The 25,737-nt window shown below is 42.6% G+C and overlaps 1 protein-coding gene across 3 annotated transcripts in view; it reads right to left on the reverse strand.

Annotated features, from left to right (window-relative positions):
- FAM171A1 (family with sequence similarity 171 member A1) overlaps positions 1-25,737 on the reverse strand; it is a 78,686-nt gene that overhangs the window by 13,747 nt on the left and 39,202 nt on the right. For 2 of the 3 annotated variants that reach the window (XM_081163185.1, XM_081163186.1), the window contains 3 exons: positions 25,249-25,341; positions 19,924-20,082; positions 17,943-18,119 (listed from right to left, as the gene is read on the reverse strand). In XM_081163185.1, the coding sequence (XP_081019311.1) occupies positions 17,943-18,119; positions 19,924-20,082; positions 25,249-25,341 (429 nt within the window). The remainder of the gene's footprint in view (positions 1-17,942; positions 18,120-19,923; positions 20,083-25,248; positions 25,342-25,737) is intronic. The other variant, XM_081163184.1, reaches the window with a different exon arrangement.

The following is a 25,737-nucleotide window of genomic DNA, read 5'->3' on the forward strand; positions in this document are numbered from 1 at the left end:
TTTATTCTAATTGCCCCAGGAAAAACCTTGCAGTTTTTGCTGTCACCTGATCATCTTGATCTGCCAGAAGAAGGGACACAGTAGCAAAGGTTGAGCGACCCAAAATGGACAATAACAGAGGGGTAACAACCTCACTCCTCAAATCTTTATAAAGAGTGCAAGCCAGAAGCACACAAGCCACTGACTCAATACTGCTATCTCCACATGGGAATAACCATTTTTCCAGCAGAATTTTTTGAAATTGACCCTCCGAAATTACAGACTCCGCTAACCCAGAAATATTACCTCAGGTTAAGAACTTTGCTTCAGGATGAGAACAGAAATCGTGCCCCGGCAGCGCAACAGCAGGAGGAGGCCCCATTAGCTAAAGTGGTGCTTCAGGTTAAGAACAGTTTCAGGTTAAGAACGGACCTCCGGAACGAATTAAGTACTTAACCCGAGGTACCACTGTATATTCAATTTTGGTGTTAGTGAAAGCGCGTCTGTATTTTGGAATTGCTAAGTTTTGCAAACAGGGTGCCAAAGTGTCCAAATAACTAGGTGGAAAATAATCATACCATGGACAAAATTTCCTTATTGTGGCCAAATTATTCCAGGCTTAGAGGAGTGTTCTCCTGCCTCGCCATAATTTTTCAGAGCAGGACTAACTCCCCACGCCCCCAACCTCTATTCAAAGTACAGTGGTCCCTTGGTTTAAGAAAGCTTAGTTTATGAACAACTTGGATCAAGAACGCTGCAAACCCAGAAGTAGGTGTTTTGGTTTGTGAACTTTGACTTGGAAGCAGAACACATTTCGCTTCCTGTTGAGTGTGTTCCATTTGTAAATTGAGTCCTCCGCTGCTATGGGAAAGCACGCTTTGGTTTAAGAATGCTTTGGTTTAAGAACGGGCTTTGAGAACGGATTATGTTCATAAACCAAGGTACCACTGTATTTCCCTCTCCATAGTGAAAATAAAGAGAATTGTGCTACACCAGCTCCAGGACTGGTGTAGTTCAACCTCTGGTTTGCGCATGTGCTGGGGGACTTTGGATCCATGTCTTCTCTGAGAGCCAGTGTGGTGTAGTGGTTAAGAGTGGTAGACTCGTAATCTGGGGAACCGGGTTCGTGTCTCCGCTCCTCCACCTGCAGCTGCTGGGTGACCTTGGGCCAGTCACACTTCTCTGAAGTCTCTCAGCCCCACTCACCTCACAGAGTGTTTCTTGTGGGGGAGGAAGGGAATGGAGAATGTTAGCCGCTTTCAGACTCCTTAGGGTCCTTAGGATAAAGCGGGATATCAAATCCAAACTCTTCATCCAAACTCTTCTTCTCCTGATCGTCCACCTGCATGCTTCCAATCCACCCCCAACACCCCCATTTTTGCCCCTACCAATGTCAGAGCTCTAGCATTGCTTGCCACAGTAGCTGGGAGGGGGAAATCCAACACCAGAGCTTCTGATCTCAGAGAAGGAGATCTGCCACATCCTACAGCCCCTGGGATGCCCATAAACGATACTGAGGTGCATGATGTTGTATGCAATCTGATATTGCTCAGAAAGCAGGACTGCAGTTTGTTTCTCTCTAGTCAGGATTCTTAAGCCAACAGCAAAGCACGGCATGTTGGATGTAACACTGAACTGCCCTCTTACCCTTTTGCTTACCAGCTCGTAAACAGCTATGGTTTGTTATGCCAAAGTTCTTGGCTTATTGTTACATGCAAAATGTGGCCAAATTATGTTTTGCTTTTAAACAAGCTTAATGTTTGTATAAATTATTAAACCTACTGCACCTTCTTTTCTATCCGAAAAAGTTTATTTCAGCCGCTGACCGAAACAATAAACCATTTTAACCTTTAGGATAAATACTGAATCCCCACTATCATGGGCATTTAGCTGCTATGGTATAGTTGTGATAATTGAATGGCATCGAAGTTAAAGTTTTAGAGTAGGCACATTAAAATGAATGAATATGACTAAGTTAGGCCCATTAATTTTAATGGGTCTATTCTGAGCAAAAGTTGGCTAAATACAACCCACAGCCATCAGTTTCTGCTCCTGGGACTACAGATTATCTCACCTTCTCCCATACTGGCAGCTAGAGAAGATGTCCACCTTTATTAGAAAGGCATGCAAGGTGATGGCTGTGGGAGGGGGAAGTTAACAGCCTGGAAATCCAATGTTCTCTGCATGCACAAGTTCAAATCCTACTCTTCTGTGATTCACAGAACAGGCCAGAGCTCAACAGCAGAGCACACTTTGCATGAAGAAGTTCCAAAGTTTAATTTTTGACATCTCCATTTCATAGGTACACATTTAGCAGGATTGGGAAAATATCCTTGGGAGCTACAGCTAAGTCGGAGTAGGACCAGGGGTGAGGAAACTGTAGTCTTTCTGATGCTGCCAATGGCTAATGTTCAGGAAATATAGAAGATGTAGCCCAAAAGCATTTGGAGAGCCATAGGTTCTCCGACCGTGGTATAGATTTAGGGGGCTAGGCCAGATATTCCTCCACATGTTTGCATGGGCAGCTGTTAGAATTCATTTTTGTCCACCTCCTGCTCCACTTTGGCGGTAGCCTGCACAACATTTCTAGGAAACACACACAGGTACAGAGGGAACAAAAACAGAACGAACTCGCATGCAGCACTTCAAACGTTAACTCTCCACTTCAAAGTCATATCCCCACCTTATAGGGATTAACATTATGGTCAACTTTTTTTCATCTTTTAATTACATTTTTTAAAAAGAAGAAGTTTAGCATGGAGAATTCCTCCAATGCGGGCAAATTACCTTCCCCATGAAGAGTTAAAACATTTATCCTCAAACCAGGCAGAACAATGCCTTGCCATCAATCAGCCCGAGAAAGCTTTCCTCAAAAAATATATATAGGAGGTTTGTTTAGAGTAGAAAGCTATCAGTGGAGAACATAAAACACTTCAGAAGTTCCTTCTAGGCAATTACAACAGTGGCAACAGTTCAGGCCTAGAGGTTCTCCCCCTGCACCCCCCTGCTCCTGAAATACATAGGGGGCTCCGACCATTGTTCTGAAGTTACCAGGCAACAGAAGAAATAAGCATATATAGTCTGAGATCATACCTTCATTACTCCCGCCTTTCACTGAGTATTTTTTCCTAAAGGCTTCCAGCCAGATGAACCATTTTAGCTTCAGCCTGCTACCCTTTTCATAGCAGAAATATCATGGCTTGGCAAACAACAAACATAGGAAGCTGCCTTGTACCAAGTCATGGAGGAAGGGCTATCAGTGGCTACTAGTCATGATGGGTATGCTCTGCCTCACATCACTTCTACACATGACTTGGGAAGACAGGCAAACTCATGCCAGTGTACTGGAAGAAGCAAAGATCACCAGTGTTGAAGCAATGATTCTTCAACATCAACTTCGCTGGATTGGTCATGTTGTGCGGATGCCTGATGATCGTCTTCCAAAGCTACTACTCTACTCTGAACTTAAAAATGGAAAGCATAATGCTGGTGGTCAAAAAAAGTGGTTTAAAGACTCTCAAGGCAAATCTTTAAAAATGTAGTATAAACAGTGACAACCGGGAAACACTGGCCTGTGAGAGCTCCAGTTGGAGAACAGCCTTTACCAAAAGTGTCATGGACTTTGATGATGCTCGAACTCAGGACGAAAGAGAGAAATGTACTAAGAGGAAGGCACGCTTAGCAAACCCGCACCGTGATCAACTCCCGTCCGGAAACCTATGTCCTCACAGTGGAAGGACGTGTGGATCCAGAATTGGCCTCCACAGTCACTTACGGACTCACTGTTAAAACTGTGTTTATGGAAGACAATCTTACTCGGCTACGAATGATCGCCAAAGAAGAAGAAGAAGAAGTTCTGCCTCCAGAGTTTGGAGGCAGCAGAGCTTCTGAATGCCATTTGCTGGAAGACACAGGAAGGGAGCCTGCTCCTGTGCTCATGTTCTGCTTGTTGAAATCCCACAGGAATCAGTTCAGCCCCTGTGAGAATAGGATGATCTGTGATTGGCCTGATCTAGCAAGCTCTCCTTATGTTCTTAATAGATCCATCTAGCTCAGCACTGTCTACATGGACCAGCAGCAGACCTCCAGCCCTACCTGGAGATGCTGGGGTCTGAACATCTGCAACAACCTTCTGCAACAACAACAACAACAACAAATTATTTATACCCCGCCCATCTGGGTGGCTCCCAACAGAATATTAAAAACACGATAAAACATCAAACATTAAAAACTTCCCTAAACAGGGCTGCCTTCAGATGTCTTCTAAAAATCAGATAGTTGTTTATTTCCTTGACTTCTGATGGGAGGACGTTCCACAGGGTGGGCACCACTACCAAGAAGGCCCTCTGCTTGGTTCCCTATAACCTCACTTCTTGCAGGGAGGGAACTGCCAGAAGGCCCTCGGAGCTGGACCTCAGTGTACGGGCTGAATGATGGGTATACTTCAGATGCTCTACAACTTATCGATGGGCTTCCCTACTTTGCGTGCTTTAGGATAACCAAATTAAACACGTACACTTGTTCTGACATGCAATCTATATGATTTTTGCTAAGTGCAGGAAAAGAAATCCCTCCCCACAAAGGATTACTGCTTGATTCATTACTAAAATCCAAGTTGAACTTTTCATTTCCCCCCTCCTTTGTTACTGCTGTCATTTTAAGTCTGCATTTCCGTTGTATGTTTAAATTACCTGTCTAATACTGAACAAAAGAACACAGCTCTTCCCTGCACTTAGCAATTCTAATTACATATGAAGGAGGGAGGGCGAATTATGCACACAGGTAGCTTTCCATTGTTTTTGCTCCCTAAATGCTTTTTTTGGGGGGTGGGGAACTACGAAGGACGAACTCCAGGGACATTATACATTATACCGCAAATTACTGCTTCACGGTTGGCATAGACTATACTGCTTCCTTCTCTGGTGAAAAAAAGAAAAGAAAATATAAATGCAAAGGATTCTTTTTCAGTTGCAACTCTTCACGGTTAGCATTCAGACACCGCATCACAGCCACCACCCCAGTTCACAATTCACACTGTTTTGATTAGAAGCGAAACCTATTAAGGAAGGCAGCCTCCTGGGAGATCATCTGATTTGCCTGGCAGAGGCCATAAATGCAAATCATGGGCAGGGAGTGACCGTAGCTCAGTGGAAAGGGACATGCTTTGCATACAGAAGGGCCCGAATTCAAACCCTGCCGTCGAAAAGATCAGGTAGCAAGGGATCAGCCCGTGGCTGTCAGAGCAGGCAATATTACTAGAATTGACAAGTGAGTAGTTTGGCCTGGTAGCAAGGCAGCTTCCAAAGCTTATACCCATCACTCAGGTGTACCTGAACTAATTTGTATGAAAACACCAACCTCCTCCAACCTGGTGCCTCCAGGTGTTTTAGACTACAACTCACATCAGCCTCAGACAGCATGGTCAATGGACAAGGATGATGTTGTCCACAAAACCCGGAGGGCACCAGGGAGGAGAAGGCTTTGTTTTGCAGCGGGGAGATCCCTGTATATGCATACAAATCAAAATTAAGACTTTTTAATTTTTTTTAAATAGTTTTTATTGCATTTTTTCAAGCATAGACAGAAAACAGAAGAAAAGAAAAGAAATAAAAAGAAAATAAAAAGAGTCATAACCCTTCAACAGCTTGTTTCAACTTTCTATCGGACTTCCCCACATCTCCCGCACAATGCATTCTTAACAATAAATTTATCAGCAAATTATAACCTTGTTTCATGTGTTTCTTTAGTACTTTCAATTGCAATTTAAGTTTAAATCCCTTATTGTCCATTTACTCTGAAAACAAAACATATTATCATCTTTAACATTTAAACTTTGATTCCTTCAGTAATGTTATCCAATTTCATAAATGTTGCACTCTCATTGCTGGGGCTAGCATTTCAAATTATGCGTCATTTTATAGTTCATATAACTTATAAAATTTTTGCAAATAATTCTTAATTTTTTTCCAGTCCTCCTCCATTGCTTCTTCTCCCAGGTCTCGGATTCTGGCAGTCATTTCGGCCAACTCCATGTAGTCAATCAATTGCGTTTGCCACTCTTCCAGCGTGGGCAAATCTTGAGTCTTCCAATATTTGGCGATCAGAATTCTTGCTGCTGTAGTAGCATACATAAAAAACGTTCTATCCTTCTTTAAGACCTTTTGGCCGACAATACCCAAGAGGAAGGCCTCCGGTTTTTTAGGAAAGGTGTACTTAAACACCTTTTTTAACTCGTTGTAGATCATTTCCCAGAAGGCCTTCACTCTTGGGCAAGTCCACCAAAGGTGAAAGAATGTTCCTTCAGCCTCCTTACACTTCCAACATTTGTTATCAGACAAATGGTATATCTTAGCAAGCTTGACTGGGGTCATGTACCACCTGTATATCATTTTCATAATGTTTTCTTTCAAGGCATTACATGCCGTAAATTTCATACCGGTGGTCCATAACCTTTCCCAGTCTTCAAACATGATATTGTAACCAATGTCTTGAGCCCACTTTATCATGGCTGATTTGACTGTCTCATCCTGTGTATTCCATTTAAGCAGCAAGTTATACATTCTCGATAATACCTTGGTCTTTGGTTCTAACAACTCTGTCTCAAGTTTCGATTTTTCCACCTGGAATCCTGTTTTTTTATCCAACTTAACAACCTCGTTAATTTGGGCATAGTGAAACCAATCTTGCACCTTATCCTTTAAATTTTCAAAGCTCCGCAACCTCCAATTGTCACCAATTTTTTCTATTAGTTCCCAATATTTCGGCCAGCCGGCCTCCATATTGGGTTTTTTCCGCGCCTTAGCCTCCACTGGTGATAACCACCTCGGAGTCTTACTTTCAAGTAAGTCTTTGTATTTCATCCAGACTATAAAAATTGCTTTCCTGACAATATGGTTTTTGAACATTCCATGTGTTTTTGCCTTGCCGTACCACAGATACGCATGCCATCCTAACGAATTGTTAAAACCTTCCAGGTCTAGGACATCTGTATTCTCTAATAAAATCCAATCTTTCAACCAGCAGAAGGCTGCCGCCTCATAGTATAACCTTAAGTCTGGCAGGGCAACCCCCCCTCTTTCTTTTGCGTCAGTTAGTATTTTAAACTTTATTCGGGGCTTTTTGCCCTGCCAGACAAACTTTGAGATATCCCTCTGCCACTTTCCAAAACATTCCGCTCTGTCCACGACCTGCAAGGCTTGAAACAAAAACAACATTTTGGGCAAAACATTCATCTTAACAGCAGCAATTCGGCCCAGCAAGGAAAGCTTCAGTCTCGACCAAGTTTCCAAATCTTTCTTAACTTCTGACCAGCATTTCTCATAGTTATCCTTAAACAAATTCAAATTTTTAGGCGTCAAGTTTACCCCCAGGTATTTCACCTTCTTAACCACAGTTAACTCTGTTTCCTTCTGAAACCCCTCTATTTCTAAAGGCGTCAAGTTTTTCCCCAAAACTTTAGTTTTTTGTTTGTTCAACTTAAATCCTGCCACCCGACCAAATTCTTGTATCAGTTCCAGAACTCTTTTTGTACTAGATTCTGGCTCCTGTAATGTTATTACTAAGTCATCTGCAAATGCTTTCAGTTTATATTGTTTCACTCCGACCGTAATCCCCTGTATTTGCCGGTCCCTCCTAATCATGTTCAGCAAAACCTCCAGGACTGATATAAATAGTAGGGGGGATAGGGGGCACCCCTGACGTGTTCCTTTTTCAATATGGAACTCCTCTGTCACCTCATTGTTCACTATCAACTTAGCTTTTTGTTCTGAATAAATTGCTTCTATACCATTTTCAAACCCTCGTCCCACTCCCATCCCTTCCAAGTTTTTCTTCATAAATTTCCAAGAAATATTGTCAAAGGCCTTCTCAGCATCGATAAAAATTAATACTGCTTTAGTGTTAATATTTGTTTGTAAAAGTTCCAGAATATCGATAATATTCCTAGTATTGTCAAACAAATGCCTGCCAGGAAGAAAGCCTGCTTGGTCCTTATGAATTACTTCATTTAAAACCTTTTTCAATCTACTTGCCAAAATGTCTGCAAATATTTTGTAATCCACATTTAGGAGTGAGATGGGACGGTAGTTCCTAAGTTGAGTCTTTTCAGTTTCCACTTTGGGTATCAATGTGATGAAAGCTTCTTTCCACGTTTCCGGTGCCCTTCCTCTCCCCATAATCTGGTTGCAAACCTCCATTAGTGGTAGAATCAAATAGTCTTTTAATGTCTTATAGTACTTGGAGGTAAGCCCATCTGGGCCTGGAGATTTGCCCATCTGCATATTCTGAATGGCATCCTCAATTTCCTGTTGTGTTATTTTACAGTTCAAGATTGATCTCTTCTCCTGAGATAGTTCTGGTAAACTGTTGAGTTTCAAAAATCGTTCCATCTCAGACACTTCCTCAGGCCCTTGTGTATACAACTTTTTGAAGTATTTCTGGAAACACTTTCTAATTTCACCTGGTTTCTGGATATTTTTCCCTTCCACCTCTAGATTGGTAACGTAGTTAAGTTTCTGTCTTTTTTTCAACTGCCATGCCAGCAGTTTTCCACATTTGTTTGCTGACTCAAAGGATCTTTGTCTCATTTGTTTAATTTTCCATTCCACTTCTTGATTTATCAATTTCAAATATTGTGCCTGGTGGAATTTAATTTCTCGCAAGATCTCTTTGGATTTTGGTTTAGATCTCAACCTTTTCTCTCCATCTCTTATCCTCTCTAATATTTTGTCCTTTTTCCCATTCCAGAGTTTTTTCTTAATTGTGTTTTGTTGTATCAGAAACCCCCTCATTACCGCCTTACTGGCGTCCCAGATTGTTCTTTTTTCCACTGAAGTGTTCAAGTTGATTTCAAAATAGTCCTTTAAAGTTTTTTGGGCCTTCTTTACAATCTCTTGATCTCTAAAGAGGGTGTCATTCATTTTCCATCTGAAGGAGCCGGCTGGAGTAAGTCTCAATTCCATTTTCAGGGCGTTATGGTCGGAGCAAGTCTTTGGGCAGATTTCCACTCTTATAGTCTTCGGTGCCAGCCCTCTAGTTGTCCAGATTTGGTCTATTCTCGTCCATGATGAGTGGGCCTCAGAGAAGAAAGTTCCCTCTCTACCTAGGGGATTCCTTGTCCGCCAAATGTCAATCAAATCCATATTGTCTGTCAGTTCAAAAAAAGTTTTCGGTAGTCTGCCGTCCTTAGTTATTTGGCTTTGTGACTTATCCATCAAAGTAGAGACCACCCCATTCATATCTCCCATCATTATTATGTTCGAATAGTCCAGATAGTCCAGTAATGTCTCATGTAGCTTCTTGTAAAATTCTGCTTTCCCCTCATTTGGTGCATAAATTCCTAATATCAAAACTTTTTCTCCTTGAGATTGTATTTCAATTGCCAAGATTCTCCCTTGCTCATCTTTAAACAAAAATTTCGGTGCTAGGTTCTCCTTTGCGTAGATCACCAGACCTCTCTTTTTTACTTTGTCTGATGAAATAAATTCTTGGCCTAGTCTTTTGTTAATTAGTACTTTCCTGTGGAGCCTAGTCACGTGCGTTTCTTGCAAGCAAATTATATCCAAATTTTCCTTTTTCAAAATATGGAAGATCCTTTTTCGTTTTTCCGGGGAGTTTGCGCCATTAATGTTCCAACTGTACAGCTGCAGAGACATCCTGTATCAATCTGTTGTTGCTCTTTATGGGGTGTCCTCCTTTTTGTCCGGGTCCGAGGGAGATGGTGTTGGTTCCAATCCAGGCTGTGGCAAAGGCCAAGGGACTGCTATTCCCTTCTGGAGATCCTCTCCGTGGTCGTGCAGGAACTTCTGGTTGTCCTCTTTTGTCTTAATTCTAACCTTCTTTCCTTTGTATTTAAATGATAAGCCTTGTGGGAACTCCCACCTATAAGGTATTCCGTTGCCTCTCAAAAGTCTTGCTAGGTCAGTATAGATGGCTCTGAGATCCAGTAATTGTTTTGGTATATCCTTATAAATTTCCGCTCTTCTATCCTGGATCTCAAGTGATTTATTAAAATGAAGGTCAAGTATTTTGTCTCTCTCCTGTTTGGTCCTTAGGATAATCAGGCAGTCTCTGGGTCTGTCCTTCCTGGTAACACTTCCCAATCTAAATGCCGTTGTTATTTTAAAGTCTTCGTCTTCCTTTATTCCCCAGAATTTGGAAAATTCTGCTGTCAAAAAGCCAGTCAAATCTTCTTTTTCGAGCTCTGGGATAGAACGTAATCTTAAATTGTTTTCCCGGTTTCTCAATTCCACCATAGACAGGTAGGCCTGCTGGTCACTGATGTGCTTGTGTAGTGGCCTTACCTCTCCTTTCAGTTCATCCACTTTTTGAATTGCTTGGTCAGCTTTTTCGTTCGCAGCTTCGGCCAATTTCCGGTTCTCAGAAGTAGCGTCTTTTAGATTCCCAATTGATTGTGAGTGCTGTGCCACTTGTTCAGATAGCTTTGTGATGGAGGATGTGGCTAAGTCAATTTTTGCTGTTTGGTCATCAACCTTCTTATTTAAAATTGCAAATTGTTGTAGCATTTCCTTCAGAAGTACATCAGATCCACCTGCAGCCATATCCTCTATTGCTGGTTGTTCAGCTTCCTTTAGTTCTGCTGTTGTTGAAGGTTCAGTTCCCTTCAATTCAGCTACTGTTGGAAGTTCAATTCCCTTCAGTACAGCAGGAACTGATGATCTACGTGACTGAGAAGTCAGAGTTGTTTGCACAAGCTGGCCTTTTGTTGCTTTCGCTTTTGCAGATCTTGTTTTCGGTTGGCCACTCATTCCCCACCTGTCTATGAGTCAAGGTCAGGCTGTCAAAAGTTCCATGGGAAGGACAGGCCTCAGTGTAGATAACAACAGCGGAGAGACAAAACAAAGTTAGTTCCCAAGAAGTTGTAAATCCCAGTCTCCACTAGAGGGAGTACAGTTGGAGGGAGTACAGTTGGAGTTCAGGAGAGAAGGAAAAAAGTTTTGGTCGCCATTAAAGTTCCTGCAGCTAAATAGTTTACCAATAGTCCTTAAAACTTTTTCCACTAGCAGAGCCCTTCCAAAGTTGCCACAAATGTCACCTCTCAAGGCGCAAGATACAGTTGCTTAGTTATGTAGTCCAAAGTTGCCTCTATGTATCTATTTCAATTTTATAGATTGTATCCGCAAGAGACATTCTTTTCCCCTGCCATCCCGAGGCTGGGTCTTAAACTTTAAAGTCCACCAGAGGAGAAGGTTCCCAAATTACTTCCACACTATAGAGTAAATTAATAAGAAAACTTGCCTTTCATTTCAAACCACAGTTCTGTCGGACGCATAATACTTCCACTTTTAAAATCCTTTTCCACTGCTTCCAGCCTGTCAGTTCCTTTGCCTTTGATCTGTAAGCCTTGCCGGAAGACGGACTTCCTGTTTATCGTCACTCCGCTTTCAGCCAAATTCTAAATCTTGAGAGTCTTAAAATTGTAAAGTCCAAATTACTCATGGGTTGTAACTTTCCAAATTTGAAGGTTTCAGGAAGAAAGGTCAGCGCTGACCGGCAACAGCAACGCGGCTTCGCTCCGTTGACTGCGAAACGACCCTCAGCGCCGCTACCCCCTCCGCGATACGGAGCCCCGTTACGGGGTCCCTTCAACGTTTTAGGGGCTGCTTCTGGCACCCGCCGGGTCTCGAGACCACAGGCTTCTACCACCTGTGGTTTTCCTAAGTGGGTCTCCGCTTCGCCGTAGCGGACGACCCGTTTTCAGCGGAGCTTCCCTCTCCTTACAAGGAGCAGGCAGCCATTGCCGAACGCGCCGCCTCCGGAAGTGCAAAATTAAGACTTTTTAGGATCTCAGGACTGAGGAAAGATTTCTGCCTGAAACCCTTGAGAGCTGTTGCCAGAGACCTACTGAAATTTCACTGAAAACGGGGATCTGTTCATTGTAGGCTTCAATCCCAATGCAGCATAGACATGCCTTATTTTACCTACAGCAACAGCCTCTCCAAGGCTGTTTTCTTTTTGGTGGCTGTCTGCAGTCTCTGACTCAGCTCAACCATGGTTTGCGCTAACCATGGTTTAGAACCCGATGCCATGGTTTGAGCTTTGAAACGTTCAACAGGCAAACCACGAGTCAGAGCTGCTACTTTGTTTTTTGTTCTTCAGCACTCAGTGTGTTATGTGAATACATTCCCTCTGCTACCATCTCAATTGTAGGAGTAGTAGTAGTTGTAACTATGGTTTGTCAATTCTGAAAGAATGCCAGACTATAGTTAGCACAAACCTTGGTGCACAAATCCACTCCAACTCACGGCTTCCAATTATAGTTTGCCAGTCAATCATAAACCAGAGCATATCAGCTCAAACTACACACTAAACCACATATAAGGTTCTTTAACCATGGTTTGGTATGACATCAGCACTGAATCCTCATAATGCTAAACCATACTTGTAACTATGTTTTACTATGATCACACCTGTCTGTTTTGTCTCTCTCTGCTCTTACAAGGGGCAAAAAAGCCACCACCCCCTACTTAGTGTTATATCAGACTCTGAGACTGTGCTACAGCAAACCACAATAAAAAATCAAGAACAAACATCAGCTACAGATCATGGTTTACTTGAAACAGAACAAACTATGACCCCTAGTTCAGATATAATGCTAAGCCAGGGACTGCAGTTTGTTTCTTCTCAGCGTGTGGAAAGGAGCAAAAGAACCCTCTTAGGAACATTGATGGCAAACCATTAACTATGGTTTACTGTGATGTGCAAATTGGACTGCTGTGTCTATAGGAGGAGGTTGAGCTGCAAGTCCTGTATGCAACTTTGGCTTTTACACCTGCACTTCAGAAAATCAAACCAACATGTCTGCACCCTTAGCTTTTAATTGCTCCTTTCCAGTAAAACCTAAACAGAATGCAAAGCATTCAACACAGCAGCAGATCTTTTCCTCTCTACACCACAGCATGTCTGCTGCCATGTAGGCAATTATATTTGCCTACATTGCATTATGTAGTTGCTGCAACTGATTTAAAACTATTGGGGGGGGGAGTTTCATTTCTATAGCAACCAGGGAATACCTCACTCTTTAGAAATGGTTAAATCATGTAATCCTTGGGTAGGATAGTTTCTCTTTTAATTTCAGAAAGAAGCATTTAACAATGATATTCTCTTAAGGCAGAAAAGGATGTACAAAGCAAGTTATCAGCAACTGCCAGATAAAAAACAGCATGCGCTGTGAACTTTGCAGTGGCTCAACTTCCCCTCTGTAGCTTGAAAACAATAATTATATAACAAGCAATCTGATGATGTTTCGGTAGGCACCACAATAAACGGCTTGGCCACAGTGACTACAGTCGTATGTTGGTTTTCAAACAGCTTAGTTCTTGAATGTTTTGGCTCCCGAACGCTGCACACCCGGAAGTGATTGTTCCGGTTTGCGAACTATTTTTGGAAGCCGAATGTCTGACGGATCTCCTACAGCTTCCGATTGGCTGCAGGAGCTTCCTGCAGCCAATCAGAAGCCACGCTTTGGTTTCTGAATGTTTTGGAAGTCGAATGGACTTCCGAAATGAATTCTGTTTGACTTCTGAGGTACGACTTGTATGGATGAAAGATAATTTCTTAAGATGTGGTTTTGTATGCCGCTGTGGTCTTTTACCACAGTTCTGCTGTTCATTTGCACACTTCTGTATACATTTGTGTACCTTAAACCTGAACGCGTTCACCACTGGGTAGGTGTACACATCTGAGGATTTTGAGGCTGGAGACAAATGGAAACAAATGAAAAGCATTTTGGGAGAGGCAGGGCTTTTCTACTACCTCCCCAAATATTCCTTTTGTCCCCAAAGCTGATCAAACAAGCTTTGCAGTTTTTCCCCAACCAGTACAGAATCTTCCAAAGCCTGTTTACCAAAGGCAAAAGCAGGATGAGTTGTGCCCATCGCAAACAGTAACACTTTGAAAAATAAAAGAAAACTATCTGATCCCGGCCCTTCATTTGAAGGGGACTGCTGCGGCCTCTTTTACTGAGGCTGGAGCTGTTGTCCTGTCTTGTAGCTGTGCTTTTATTGTTGTTCTTAATTGATTTTAACTTAAGCTGCTTTGGGTCACTCTGTGAGAAAAGCAACTAAACAACAACAACAACAACATGTACACCACATGCTACCTTTGCCAAATTTTGGATCCAACAATATAAAATGTATTTGTTCGGCATTTATTCATTCAGTTTATATTTATTCATTCAGTTTACTCCTCTTTTAAATCCAGTGGGCTGTAGGACTTCCCTTCTCCACTCTCCTCACCACAGGAAGAGGAAGTATGAAAACATGAGGCTCATCTCCAATCTTTCCTGGTGAAAATCTCTGGGGAAAGCAATGCCTGACGTTTGTAGGTATTGTACAGTCAGTCCTGAAGGGCCAACTGTGCGCATTGACTCAAAATATGTCAGGCATTTTCTGAGGATCACCTCCAAACTCTTTATCCCAAAGTGGTGCAGGTAAGCACCTTCAGTACACTAAGCCGGTGGGCAGCACCTTGGCATGCAAACGATCCATCACAATTACTATTGGATTAACTGGCGCTCGGTTTAGATTTACTCAGAGGGGGTCACAGTGGTCTATTTTGCATGAAATAGAGCTAAAAACACGGTTATGGTCCAGGATGTCGGCTAAGAGTTCAGGAAAAGGAGGATGTGAGTCAAGAATGGTACACAAGAAGCTGCATCTCGCGGAAACTGAAAAGGAAAGAGCACACAAGAGCAAAGCACGCAAATTCCCTTTCCTATCATGCAGACGAAGCCAATAAATGCTACTTCTGATACTGTTAAGTGCCTGCAAAAGTTTTGGAGCAGACGCACTGCTTCATTCTCAAGTGATGCATGTCTCAAAATGTCCTGCTGAAATCCTGTAACTTTTTAATATTGCAAATGTTCTGGGGGAGCAGGTGGGTTGCTCCACTTTAGTTGTGCTGTAGTGTGAGAGCACCCCTCCAGACAACGGCAATGCAACAACACTGAGGAAGTGTCGCAGAACATCTAATAAAGACCAACTAAGTTAGTTCTTGGTATGAGCTTTCGTGTGCATGCACACTTCTTCAGATACACTGAAACAGAAGTTGCCAGATCCTTCTATATAGTGAGAAGGTGGGGAGGGGTATTACTCAGAAGGGTGGTGGGAATGGGAGATTGGCAGATAGCTGAGATGAGCCTGTTGACGACTCTTAACGACTGTAATAGGTCTTACAGGAAAAGGCAAGGGGTGAGAAGGTGAGAAATGGTTTAGTCATGTATAATGAGATAAGAATCCAATGTCTCTGTTCAGACCAGGTCTCTCCAGTGTATCTGAAGAAGTGTGCATGCACACGAAAGCTCATACCAAGAACTAACTAAGTTGGTCTTTAAGGTGCTACTGGAAGGAATTTTTTAATTTAGACTATGGCAGACCAACACGGCTACCTATCTGCATCTAATAAAGCAGAATGATGTGTGGACGGCCCAGTATAAAATAAACCACTAAAGCTCTATTATCGTGTTGCAGAACACACCTGCCAAAAGCGACAGCAGTCTGGAGGGGCTCCTAAGGATGTTGGCATAAAATGTATTCAGGGTGAGGCACAAGGAGCAATCCAGCAGCAACCCATTGTCTTTGGCCTGTTTGCATACGAGGCACAGCAAACATTGGCAAAGCTGCTTGAGCAGGAAGAGGAAAGGGAACAAGTCAAAAGGCCACTGATGGACTTCTAACAAACATCAGAAATAATTCACATTGCACTATAAGTCGGTGAATTTCATCGAGTCGTGGGAAATCTGACGGGCTACCTTTCTATCTCCACCTGTACATTAACATCACAGGCTAATGGATGTATGCTTACTTTAGACCCTGAAAATCGAGGGCTTCCTTCAAAGGCGTGACAGTACATCCCACTAATGCATCGCTCTGCCTGCCATCTCCAGTAGAGGCAACTGCTGCAGATTAAGACATGGAGTGTATCTCCAGCTCGCGGAATAAACTTAGAAATGTCTCCAGGGCACAATTAGGCTGTTTAATTTTATCAATTATTCAAAAGGTGCCACTCCTTTAATTTAGTATGCTTTGCATCCAAGGCAGTTAAGTTTTGTTTGCAATGCTTCATTCTTGCTTGGAGTAATATGGCATATAAATGGATAATTGCAAAGTAAACGATCAGCGTGATTTATTATTATTTTTTGCTTTAATATAACAGTTCTAAGGACATTTATGTGGAAGAAAGAGCTATTGACTTCAGTGGATCTTCCTACATTGGGTTACAACACATGACACTTTCTGAGCACAGCAGCCCTAGTAATATGTGCCAACGCATGTCAATGATGAAGTCAGCTGCTTTCAGACTCTGGACTTAAGTGGTCCGACAAGTTGTCCTTCCTCTTTAGACGTGAGGAACCTCTGGCCCATGGGCTCAATTATACCCACAAAGTCTCTCCAATTGGCCTGGGAGGCCATTTTTGCCAAGTTACACCCACCTGCCCTAATCCTGATGTCACATATGACATATAAGATGTCACATGTCAGGCAGGTAAAGTCAAGGCTTGGCCGAATGGGTATTTTCAGTCATTGCTGATAAGTTGATAAAGCACAGGGGAAGAAAGTACTTGGGGACGAGCTTGGCAAAAAGTTGGGGTGGAGATGTGAGCTGGCATATTTAACAGAATGGTACATAAAACTCTGCAATCTTGTGAAGTTAAATACGGTTATGCAGTCCATGAGTGTTGGACAAGGAAGATTTCAGGTGTTAAGAAATTTGAAGATGATTTTGGAATGCTAAGCAGGATATTATATTAGGAAATCCCTCCCCCTGTTTATCAACACTGGTAACTTAACAGTATATCTGATATGGTACTTTGTTTACTTCTGTGTTTATGTACTGTTTTGTTTGCAAACCGAAAAATCAGCTTTATAATTTTTTTAAAAAAATTACAAATATTGAATTTTATGTCCTAATTCTTGAAATAAAATAATTGTATTCATAGCAAAGATGCTGCTCATTATTATTACTGCTGTTATTAAGAATATTACTCATAACTGTTGTCATCTTTAATAAATTTATCACGATAAAATAAAAAGTGTCCCCATGCCATTGGAAACAAAGGCCCCAAACCAGGGATGGTGACTCTCTAGGTATTGGACTTCTACTCCCATGAGCCTCTGCCAGTATGGTCAATGGTCAGGGATGATGGGTACTGAAGTCCAGTATTACTGGTACTGAGGTTAGCCACCACTGCCCTAAATTAATGTGAATATGGCTAAATTTGCCAAGGACTGTTCTATCCGTATTTGCTGAAACAGATGTTTAAATACCAGATGAGGAAATTCCCTTCATTCAGCTTACCAACTGCATACTATTTACAGCTGCACATGTAGCATTTTTTAAAAATACTCAGCAGGGAGCAATATATAAAGCAGATAACCAGAGGAGCGAGAGATTTAAGTGCCTGGCCACTGTGACTTAATGATCTAATTCAGAAAGCCTCTTTCCTCGCAATCATTTGCAAATGTATGTGCCAACCTTTTAAACAGGATACAGGAAAAGGTGGACTGCTACTTGCAGGAAATAAACCAGGCAAGTATGAGTCAATTTTCTGTCTCCCTTCACAGAAGTAAAAATGACAATCTTGAATCGTAAATGAAAACTGAAGTAAATGGCCTCTTGAATTAATGGATTCTACATGCTGGAATTAAACTAAAAGACGGCCAAAATCCAACTGGCAAACAACAATAAAGGCAGTGTCGCGCTTGGCTTTGTGAAACACAAAATGACAAATCTCACTTATCCAGGAGGCTCCCTTAAAAATTCTACCCCAAACTGTAAAATAAGAACCGCAAAGGAGAATTCTCATAATCAAGCAACAACAAATCATTCTTGAACCATCATGAATAATTGCCTCTCATTACTCTTCAGCTGTGTTCCAATCTGAGGTTGTGAATTATCTAATGAAGTGTTTGAAAACTGAGGATTAGTGACAAAAGGCTCCTTACCAAATTTTTGGTCAAACCTCCAAGCGGGCACATGGGTGCTATGCTTCAAGTTGTTGGTTGTAGGGAGAGGCACTGTTACATAGATGGGTCCATTCACTGGAACTGGAGTCCCATCGCTTCTGAGTAAGTGAACACTAACTGCAGTGACAGGAGTAAGATCATACCTAGTGTTATTTCCTGTAAGCAAATGAACAACAGTATGAAAATGCATAAAATATAACTTTCAAAGCCAATTAATACATAGAGTGATCACGTGAACACCCACTATTTTTGATTAACGAATCAGCTTCCTGCTACCTAAGGGTGGCATGACCAGGACACCACTTTGCAAAATTTAAAGCATATGAGGCAAGTTACAGGCAGTGGCAAAGCCAAAATGAACATTGCGTTAATGATGTGATTAACAATCACAATGTGGTTTTTTTAAAAATAAAAAGGGCTAGTTCTTGGTAAAAATCCCCCTCTTCCCATGTGACATTAGAGGAAAAACCCTCAAATTGGCTTCATGATTGCAGCTGGAGATGGAAGGCTTAAACATCCCTATCCATATGGCTGAAGACTACCATCCCCACAATACCCAATTTTTACTTTTATTTTAGAAAGCTACAACGTGATTGCTAATCACATCATTAACTAATGTACAGCTTGGCCTTCGGCTCATTCCAATTCAACATTACAATCCTACAGAGGTTTTAACTTCCTTGTTTCAAATTGCTTAAGAGTTTGGCCACATGCCTCTCAGATGAAAGCACCACTGATTACATTGTCTTGCTATGTCCATCCCATACACCGACAGCTTGCTGGTGACAAAGAAAGTGGCAAGCGAAGGATGACAATGACAAGCAATTGTTGTTCCTGTCATCCTGCGGCGGCAATGCTTCCTCTGCATGTGGACATTTAGCAAATAAATCCAAGGTGTGAATTGAAAGTACTTTCATGCACATATGAATGGCCTGTCAGTTTCCCCATTCAGCTGCATCCCTTCACCCTGCCGTGATCCACGACCCAGAGACCATGCACTGTGCAACACAGGGGGTTCAGAGGATGATGAAGCTTCAGCTCTGGTCATGGGGAAAGAACAGTTAGGACTGTCTTCCAGACCCCCCTGACTGAGACATGGCACCCGTCTCCCCAGCCTATCAGGATCCAAGTGCTGCAGAATATGGTGACAGCCCCTTAAAAGCCAGTCAGCTCATCTGGGATGGTGGGGTGTACCGCATGACAGGTCCATAATACTTATAAGAAATTGGTTGTCGCTAGATCAGCGGTTCTCCCCATATGTTGTTGGACTACAACTCCCATCATCCCTGAGCTCTGGCCTTGCTAGCTAGGGGTGATGGGAGTTGTAGTTCAACAACATCTGGGGACCCACAGGTTGAGAAAGGCTGCGCTAGATGCTTGCTGAGACATCAGCTTGCAATGCAAGCTCAGCAGGACCCTGGGAGCTCTCCAAGGTCCTGTAGATACTTTGGGTGCCTTGCATTCCTGACTTGGCTTCTTGGTGGGACACTGTCCATCTTCCCCTGTGAGCCTCAAGGTCTCTTAGGACAAGTTCCTGCAATGGCAGGAGTGCCTGCTAGGTGCCCTATCATTTCAACATTGATGCAGAGAACTAGATGCAGGCAGCCTTGAGGAAGGGAAGGGGAACAGGTCATTCTGACCAAGTATAAATTAAATGTAGGGTTTTGTTTTTATCCTTTGCACTTTAAAAGGCCGTAAATCAGGCCTGCACAGTCTGTGACCCATGAAGCAGAACAGCAGAGGGCTGAGTTCAGTTTGGTGGGTCACTAGCCTCATAGGACTGCTACAAATGATTTTGGGGGTTGGGGCATCCTTTTTTAAAAAAATAGTAATTCAGGAAAAGAGTTAATACAGGCAGTAAATAACGGTACTAGTGACTACACAGAAATGGTACTATTCTGGTAATACTCGAACTAAACTAGTCCGATAGAACTTAAAACATACAAGAACAAAAGTTTACCAGTTCCATTGCCATCATATCCTTGTAAATAAGGAAAACTATCCACTTCCCAAGGTGAACTAGCTGAAGTAAGAAATGCTGTGAGGTCGCTAAAGCTGGTATTCTCTGGCAATTTCAAGGCTCTCCTTTGAAAATGAACTTTGGGCTGGATCCGTGCACCTAGCAATAAGCAAAGGAACAGAGCAGCTAAGCAAATGAATGTGACAATAGCCATCTACATGAAGCAAGTTTTCTATAAATGCAATTATAACTTTAGTAGCAAAGCCATGATATCCCCCATATTCCCCACAGGATTACATTTATGATACCTATGGGAGATAGCCAGCATTCATGGTTTGCTTAATTTAATGGATTCCAGTGAAAGCAAACAACGCCAGCAGCAATTACCATTCGACAATTAAGCAAGCAATAAGTGATACAAGATCCCAATGGATAATTCAGCTAGGATGTTTGGCTATTTCATCTAAAAGGAAGCCACCTTCCCTCTTCAAAGTCAAAATGTACCTTTAACGGTGCAGTCCTATGTATACCTTCTCAGAAGCAAGTTCCATTGCATTCACTGTTAAATGTGCCCGAGATTGCTGTCTAAAGTTATCTGCAGCAGGAAACGGCTACTTGTGTTAGTCCATGTAAATCCTGAACGTGAGCAAACGATCAGGCACACAGAAGTAATGTGACAGGGCAATTCAAGTCAGTGTACACCTGCAGAGTACATTTAAAACACAGAACTGCCATTCCCAGTGTTTCCTGGAAAGGAGGACTGTTAAACCTTTATGGGAATTGTAGATACCCTTGACAAACTTCAGGTCCCAGAATTCTTTGGTGGGGGGGAGCCATGACTACTAAAGTGGTATAAGGTAAAAAAGGTAAAGGACCCCTGGACGGTTAAGTCGAGTCAAAGCCAACTATGGGGTTGTGGCACTCATCTTGCTTTCAGGCTGAGGGAGCCGGCGTTTGTCCACAAACAGCTTTCCGGATCATGTGGCCGGCATGACTAAACTGCTTCTGGCGCAACGCAACACTTTGACGGAAGTCAGAGCACATGGAAATGCCGTTTCCCTTCCTGCCACAGCGGTACCTATTTATCTACTTGCACTTGTGTTTTTTTGAATGGCTAGGTTGGCAGGAGCTGGGACAGAGCAATGGGAGCTCACCCCGTTGCAGGGATTCGAATTGCTGACCTTCTGATCAGCAAGCCCAAGAGGCTCAGTGGTTTAGACCACAGTGCCACATGGGGGGGGGCTCATTTGTTCTCCAGGTGTTCACTTGCTTTCTCTCTGGCTCTGTGCCTTACACTCCCTCCAAAGGCCACATGTAGGCCCTGCTCCATGCTTTTGTTCAGCTAGAATATGCCACTAAACTGCAATAATGCAGGAGGAAGTTACGTGAGGGCTGCATGCATGTGTGTATGCAGAAATCTCTGACTTTTGAATGGCTTAAGTACAGCCTATGGTCCACCCAATGTTGCCTATGACCCCAGCCGCCACTGGCATCGAGGCCCCAGGAGGATGCCTCTTGAGGGAATGTGAACATAGGGAAACCATTGCACCACTGGCCTGCAGCATCTCTCTGCTTGAAGAAAGTTCCAGAGTGGAATCATGTCCAGAGAAACCATTATGGTCCTCCCCAGGTTTCTGAATTAAATTCCTGCTACTTTATAGTCACTGAAGCAAGGCAGTAGTTCCAGAAAGCCAGGAGTGCAGGAGTCTTTGCTGGCTCAGGTGTCAAGAAAAGCGCTATCACCTCAAACCTCCATCCTCCAGGTCTAGAGCAACTTGGTTTGATTCTGTTGAGTTCAAACAATCTGCCCGTCGTATACCAAGCCTCCACTCCTGTGGAAATCCCCTGTAGGGGAAGCCGTCTTCTAATGATTTATGCTTTCCTTGAACTCTCAACCAACAATGAACTTTTGTTCAAAGCCACTTAATGGGATTGGAGGGTTTGGAGTCTTGGAAGGATTAGAGACAGCTTCATGTAGTATTTATCATTTCAGGTCCCATTAGGTATCTGCTTCTGAGGCCAAAAGCACTTCCCCACAAATTTGTACCATTAACAAAGCTTTGCAGCAAACACAGCCAGGTCCCATCTGCAAGCTTTTGCATAACATGCAAATGAAGATTTAAAACAGCTGTTACTGTATTCCCAAGAGCTTCTTTTTCAATACATGGAGTGTACTTAAAGAAAACAAAAAAACCCTGCCAATCAAGGATTAACTCCTTATTACAAGGTGGTTCTAGGGTGGTTCTAGAGGCTATATTGCTTTGGGGTCCTCATTCAATACATCTAGCTTTAAATCTGTGTAAAAATGAGTTAAGGAATCATAATTTTAATGCCTACTCAAAAGATTAGCTTTACTTCCAACAGCTTTCTGTCATTTACACTAGTTTCATAACTGAATGCTTCCCCCAAATGTAATAATAATAATAATAATAATAATAATAATAATAATAATAATAATAATAATAATTTATTTATACCCAGCCCATCTGGCTGGGTTTCCCCAGCCACTCCGGGAGGCTTCCAACAAAATATTAAAATACAGCAGTCTGTCAAACATTAAAAGCTTCCCTAAACAGGGCTGCCTTCAGATGTCTTCTAAAAGTTTGGTAGTTGTTGTTCTCTTTGACATCTGGTGGGAGGGCATTCCACAGGGCAGGCATCACTACCGAGAAGGCCCTCTTCCTGGTTCCCCGTAACCTTACTTCTCGCAATGAGGGAACCCGCCAGAAGGCCCTTGGCACTGGACATCAGTGTCCGGGCAGAACGATGGGGGTGGAGACGCTCCTTCAGGTATACTGGACCAAGGCCGTTTAGGGCTTTAAAGGTCAGCACCAACACTTTGAATTGTGCTCGGAAACGTACTGGGAGCCAATGTAGGTCTTTCAGGACCGGTGTTATATGGTCTTGGTGGCCACCAGTCTAGCTGCCGCATTCTGGATTAGTTGTAGTTTCCAGGTCACCTTCAAAGGTAGCCCTACATAGAGCACATTGCAATAGTCCAAGCAAGAGATAACCAGAGCATGCACCACTCTGGCGAGACAGTCCGTGGGCAGATAGGGCCTCAGCCTGCGTACCAGATGGAGCTGGTAAATAGCTGCCCTAGACACAGAATTGACCCGCGCCTCCATGGACAGCTGTGAGTCCAAAATGACTCCCAGGCTGCGCACCTGGTCCTTCAGGGGCACAGTTACCCCATTCAGGACCAGGGAGTCCTCCACACCTGCCCGCCTCCTGTCCCCCAAGAACTTCTGTCTTGTTAGGATTCAACCTCAATCTGTTAGTCGCCATCCATCCTCCAACCGTTGGTAATCACCAGGGACTGGGAATCACTAGGGACATAGCCTTTTCAGTAGTGGCACCCCAATTGTGGAACAACCTTCCCAGGGAGGTACGACTGGTGTCATCTAGTGTTTCCATATTTTGAAGAGCAAAAAAGAGGACACTATACAGCCATTCAAAGCAAATAAATACAATCTGTCTCAAATTTTACCCCTGAAAAAGAGGATGTGTCCTGGAAAAACAGGACACATGGCAACCCTAAACTTAGCAGTCTTTTCAGCTCAAGTGAAGACCTTTCTGTTCATTCAGGCCTTTCAAATATTCAATGTAGTCTGGGCCTTTCAGTTTTAAAATCTGTTGACTTAACTCAGGGTGCCTGGTGAATTTTGTTTTCATTGTTATTTATGATGCTTTTGATTCTTTGTCTTATTTGTATTCAAATTGTTCTCATACCTATTCTTTTTCTTACCTATTTATTTGTAAGCCACTCAGAGAAATTTATGTTACGGGGAGAGATACAAATGCCGCAAGTGACCACTAAGGCGACTAAGTGCTTTCTGCCCGCAATAAAAATAAATTCATATCCAGTTATGTACTCAGAACCAGAGCTTGCAGTACAAACGTACGCCTACTCAAAATAAAGCCTTACTGTGTTCAATGGGGCTTACTCCCAGGTAAGGACAAAATGTTGTGAGGGTAAAATGGAGAGGGGGGAGACCCTTGTATGCCGTATCGAGCATTTCCTTGGAGGAAAGGTGAGATATAAATGTAATAATAAAGTAAACTAAATAATAAACACTTTTCACTTAGAACAACAGCAATGTATTGGAACAATTATAGCAGCTTTCTGAAACACAATGCGGGCACAAACTACCGACAGCTGCTAAATCTGGGATCACTATCAGGGCACCTTTGGGTTCAATGAAGCCCCTGGGGGCTTACAAAACCCCTGAGCCCCTCCCTGGCCCTCACCGTCCCTTTTGTCAGGAGGTGGCAAAGGTAGCTGGCAACCCAAGACATTTCTCAAATATTAAGAGGTCCCCTTTTAAAGCAGTCGAAGGCAAATTGAAGGTAGCATTTTTTATTTTTGCATATTAGCGAAGTTAACTATGAGAAACCCTGGAACATGCATAGCTCCCCCATGTTGTACAGTACATAGTGCTATTTGCTCTGCCTCAGGGATAGCTCTGCTCAGTCATAAATCTCTGCCTGTGCTGCTTTGCATATGCATATGGATGAGTATCCACAACAAAAACAAAAGCAGCAGAGTAACGCAGAATAATTTTATTATCTCAGACGACTCATTGCAAAAGAAAAGAAACCTCTCCAAGAATCCTCAGCTGCAGCTTAGACAATTCATGCTGTGGAGCAGAAGCACAGTTTTGGCTCCTTCAATACAGGGTGGACAAGGTGTTGGGCTGTGGCTTCAGGCCATAACAGCAGTACAGACGTAAACCGGTTCAACTGCCATGGTTCCTTTCCCTCAAGGAATTGTGGGATCTCTTTTAAGACAGAATTTTCAGCACCATCACAAAACTACAATTGCTACAGACAGCAACTGTCAACTTTAAAGAATTTACAGCTGTGAAATGTGCATGCGTAATCCAAAACCACTAATAAAGTCGGCTTTTTTTCTCAGAGAGTTTGCTTTATTCATATGCAGATTATGCATGTCATTAATCAAGCAACCCAATCTCCTGCAATTTATCTGTATTATTTGTCACCTACTATGAAAACCTCAGGGTGTTCAATTCCATCTTGGGAGATGCACAACTTAAAACTTGCTTTATAAAGAGCAAATATCTGTTTTTAAAGGGATAAGTTGTTCACTCGAGTTACATCCTAGGAGCCAGGCATAAGAAATTATTAGGTAAGGGCAGTAGAGGCTTCTACTGGCTCTCTAGATCACCTAATTCAGCTCAGCTAACACACCTTCCTGCCACCATTAGGATGTCAAGGTGGGAAAAGGCTAAAGTCCTAGCTCTAGCTGTGGGACAGGTAAAAATTATTATGACAAAGCAAAGAAAGTCCCTTTGCACCACATACCTTGAAATCCTGAGACTATCTGTACAACATCTTCATAAACCATTAGAGTAGCTGAACGTTCAGGAAGAAGGCCAAGACTTAGAGAAGAAAACACTGTGGAAGGGAAATTGGTTAAGTACAATATAAAGTAATATTGAAAGAACTCTTTCCTCCAGATCTCGAATCTTTGAAAGTATACCAACTAATGCCTTTTTTAGGTAATGCATTTGGGTAATGCATTTGTTTTCTGAACTACTGCATCTACTAAATATGTCACATGCATTGGCTTCAATAACGTTTGTATGCAGGAGTTTGTACATTATGTGTCCACAAGTAGAAGATCAACTTAGACAGCAAGAATGAAAGAATCCCGATGTATAGGGAGAGGAATGATGAACATTCCACAAGCGGTACACCACACGTGATCACTTTTTTAAACGCATGATGGGAAATACAGTCTCATTGTCCCCTTGAAAAAGACTTGAAAAGTTTACATGGCAGATTTGGTCT

This window comes from Podarcis bocagei (genome assembly GCF_964188305.1).
Source record: "Podarcis bocagei genome assembly, chromosome: 12".
NCBI lineage: Eukaryota > Metazoa > Chordata > Lepidosauria > Squamata > Lacertidae > Podarcis > Podarcis bocagei.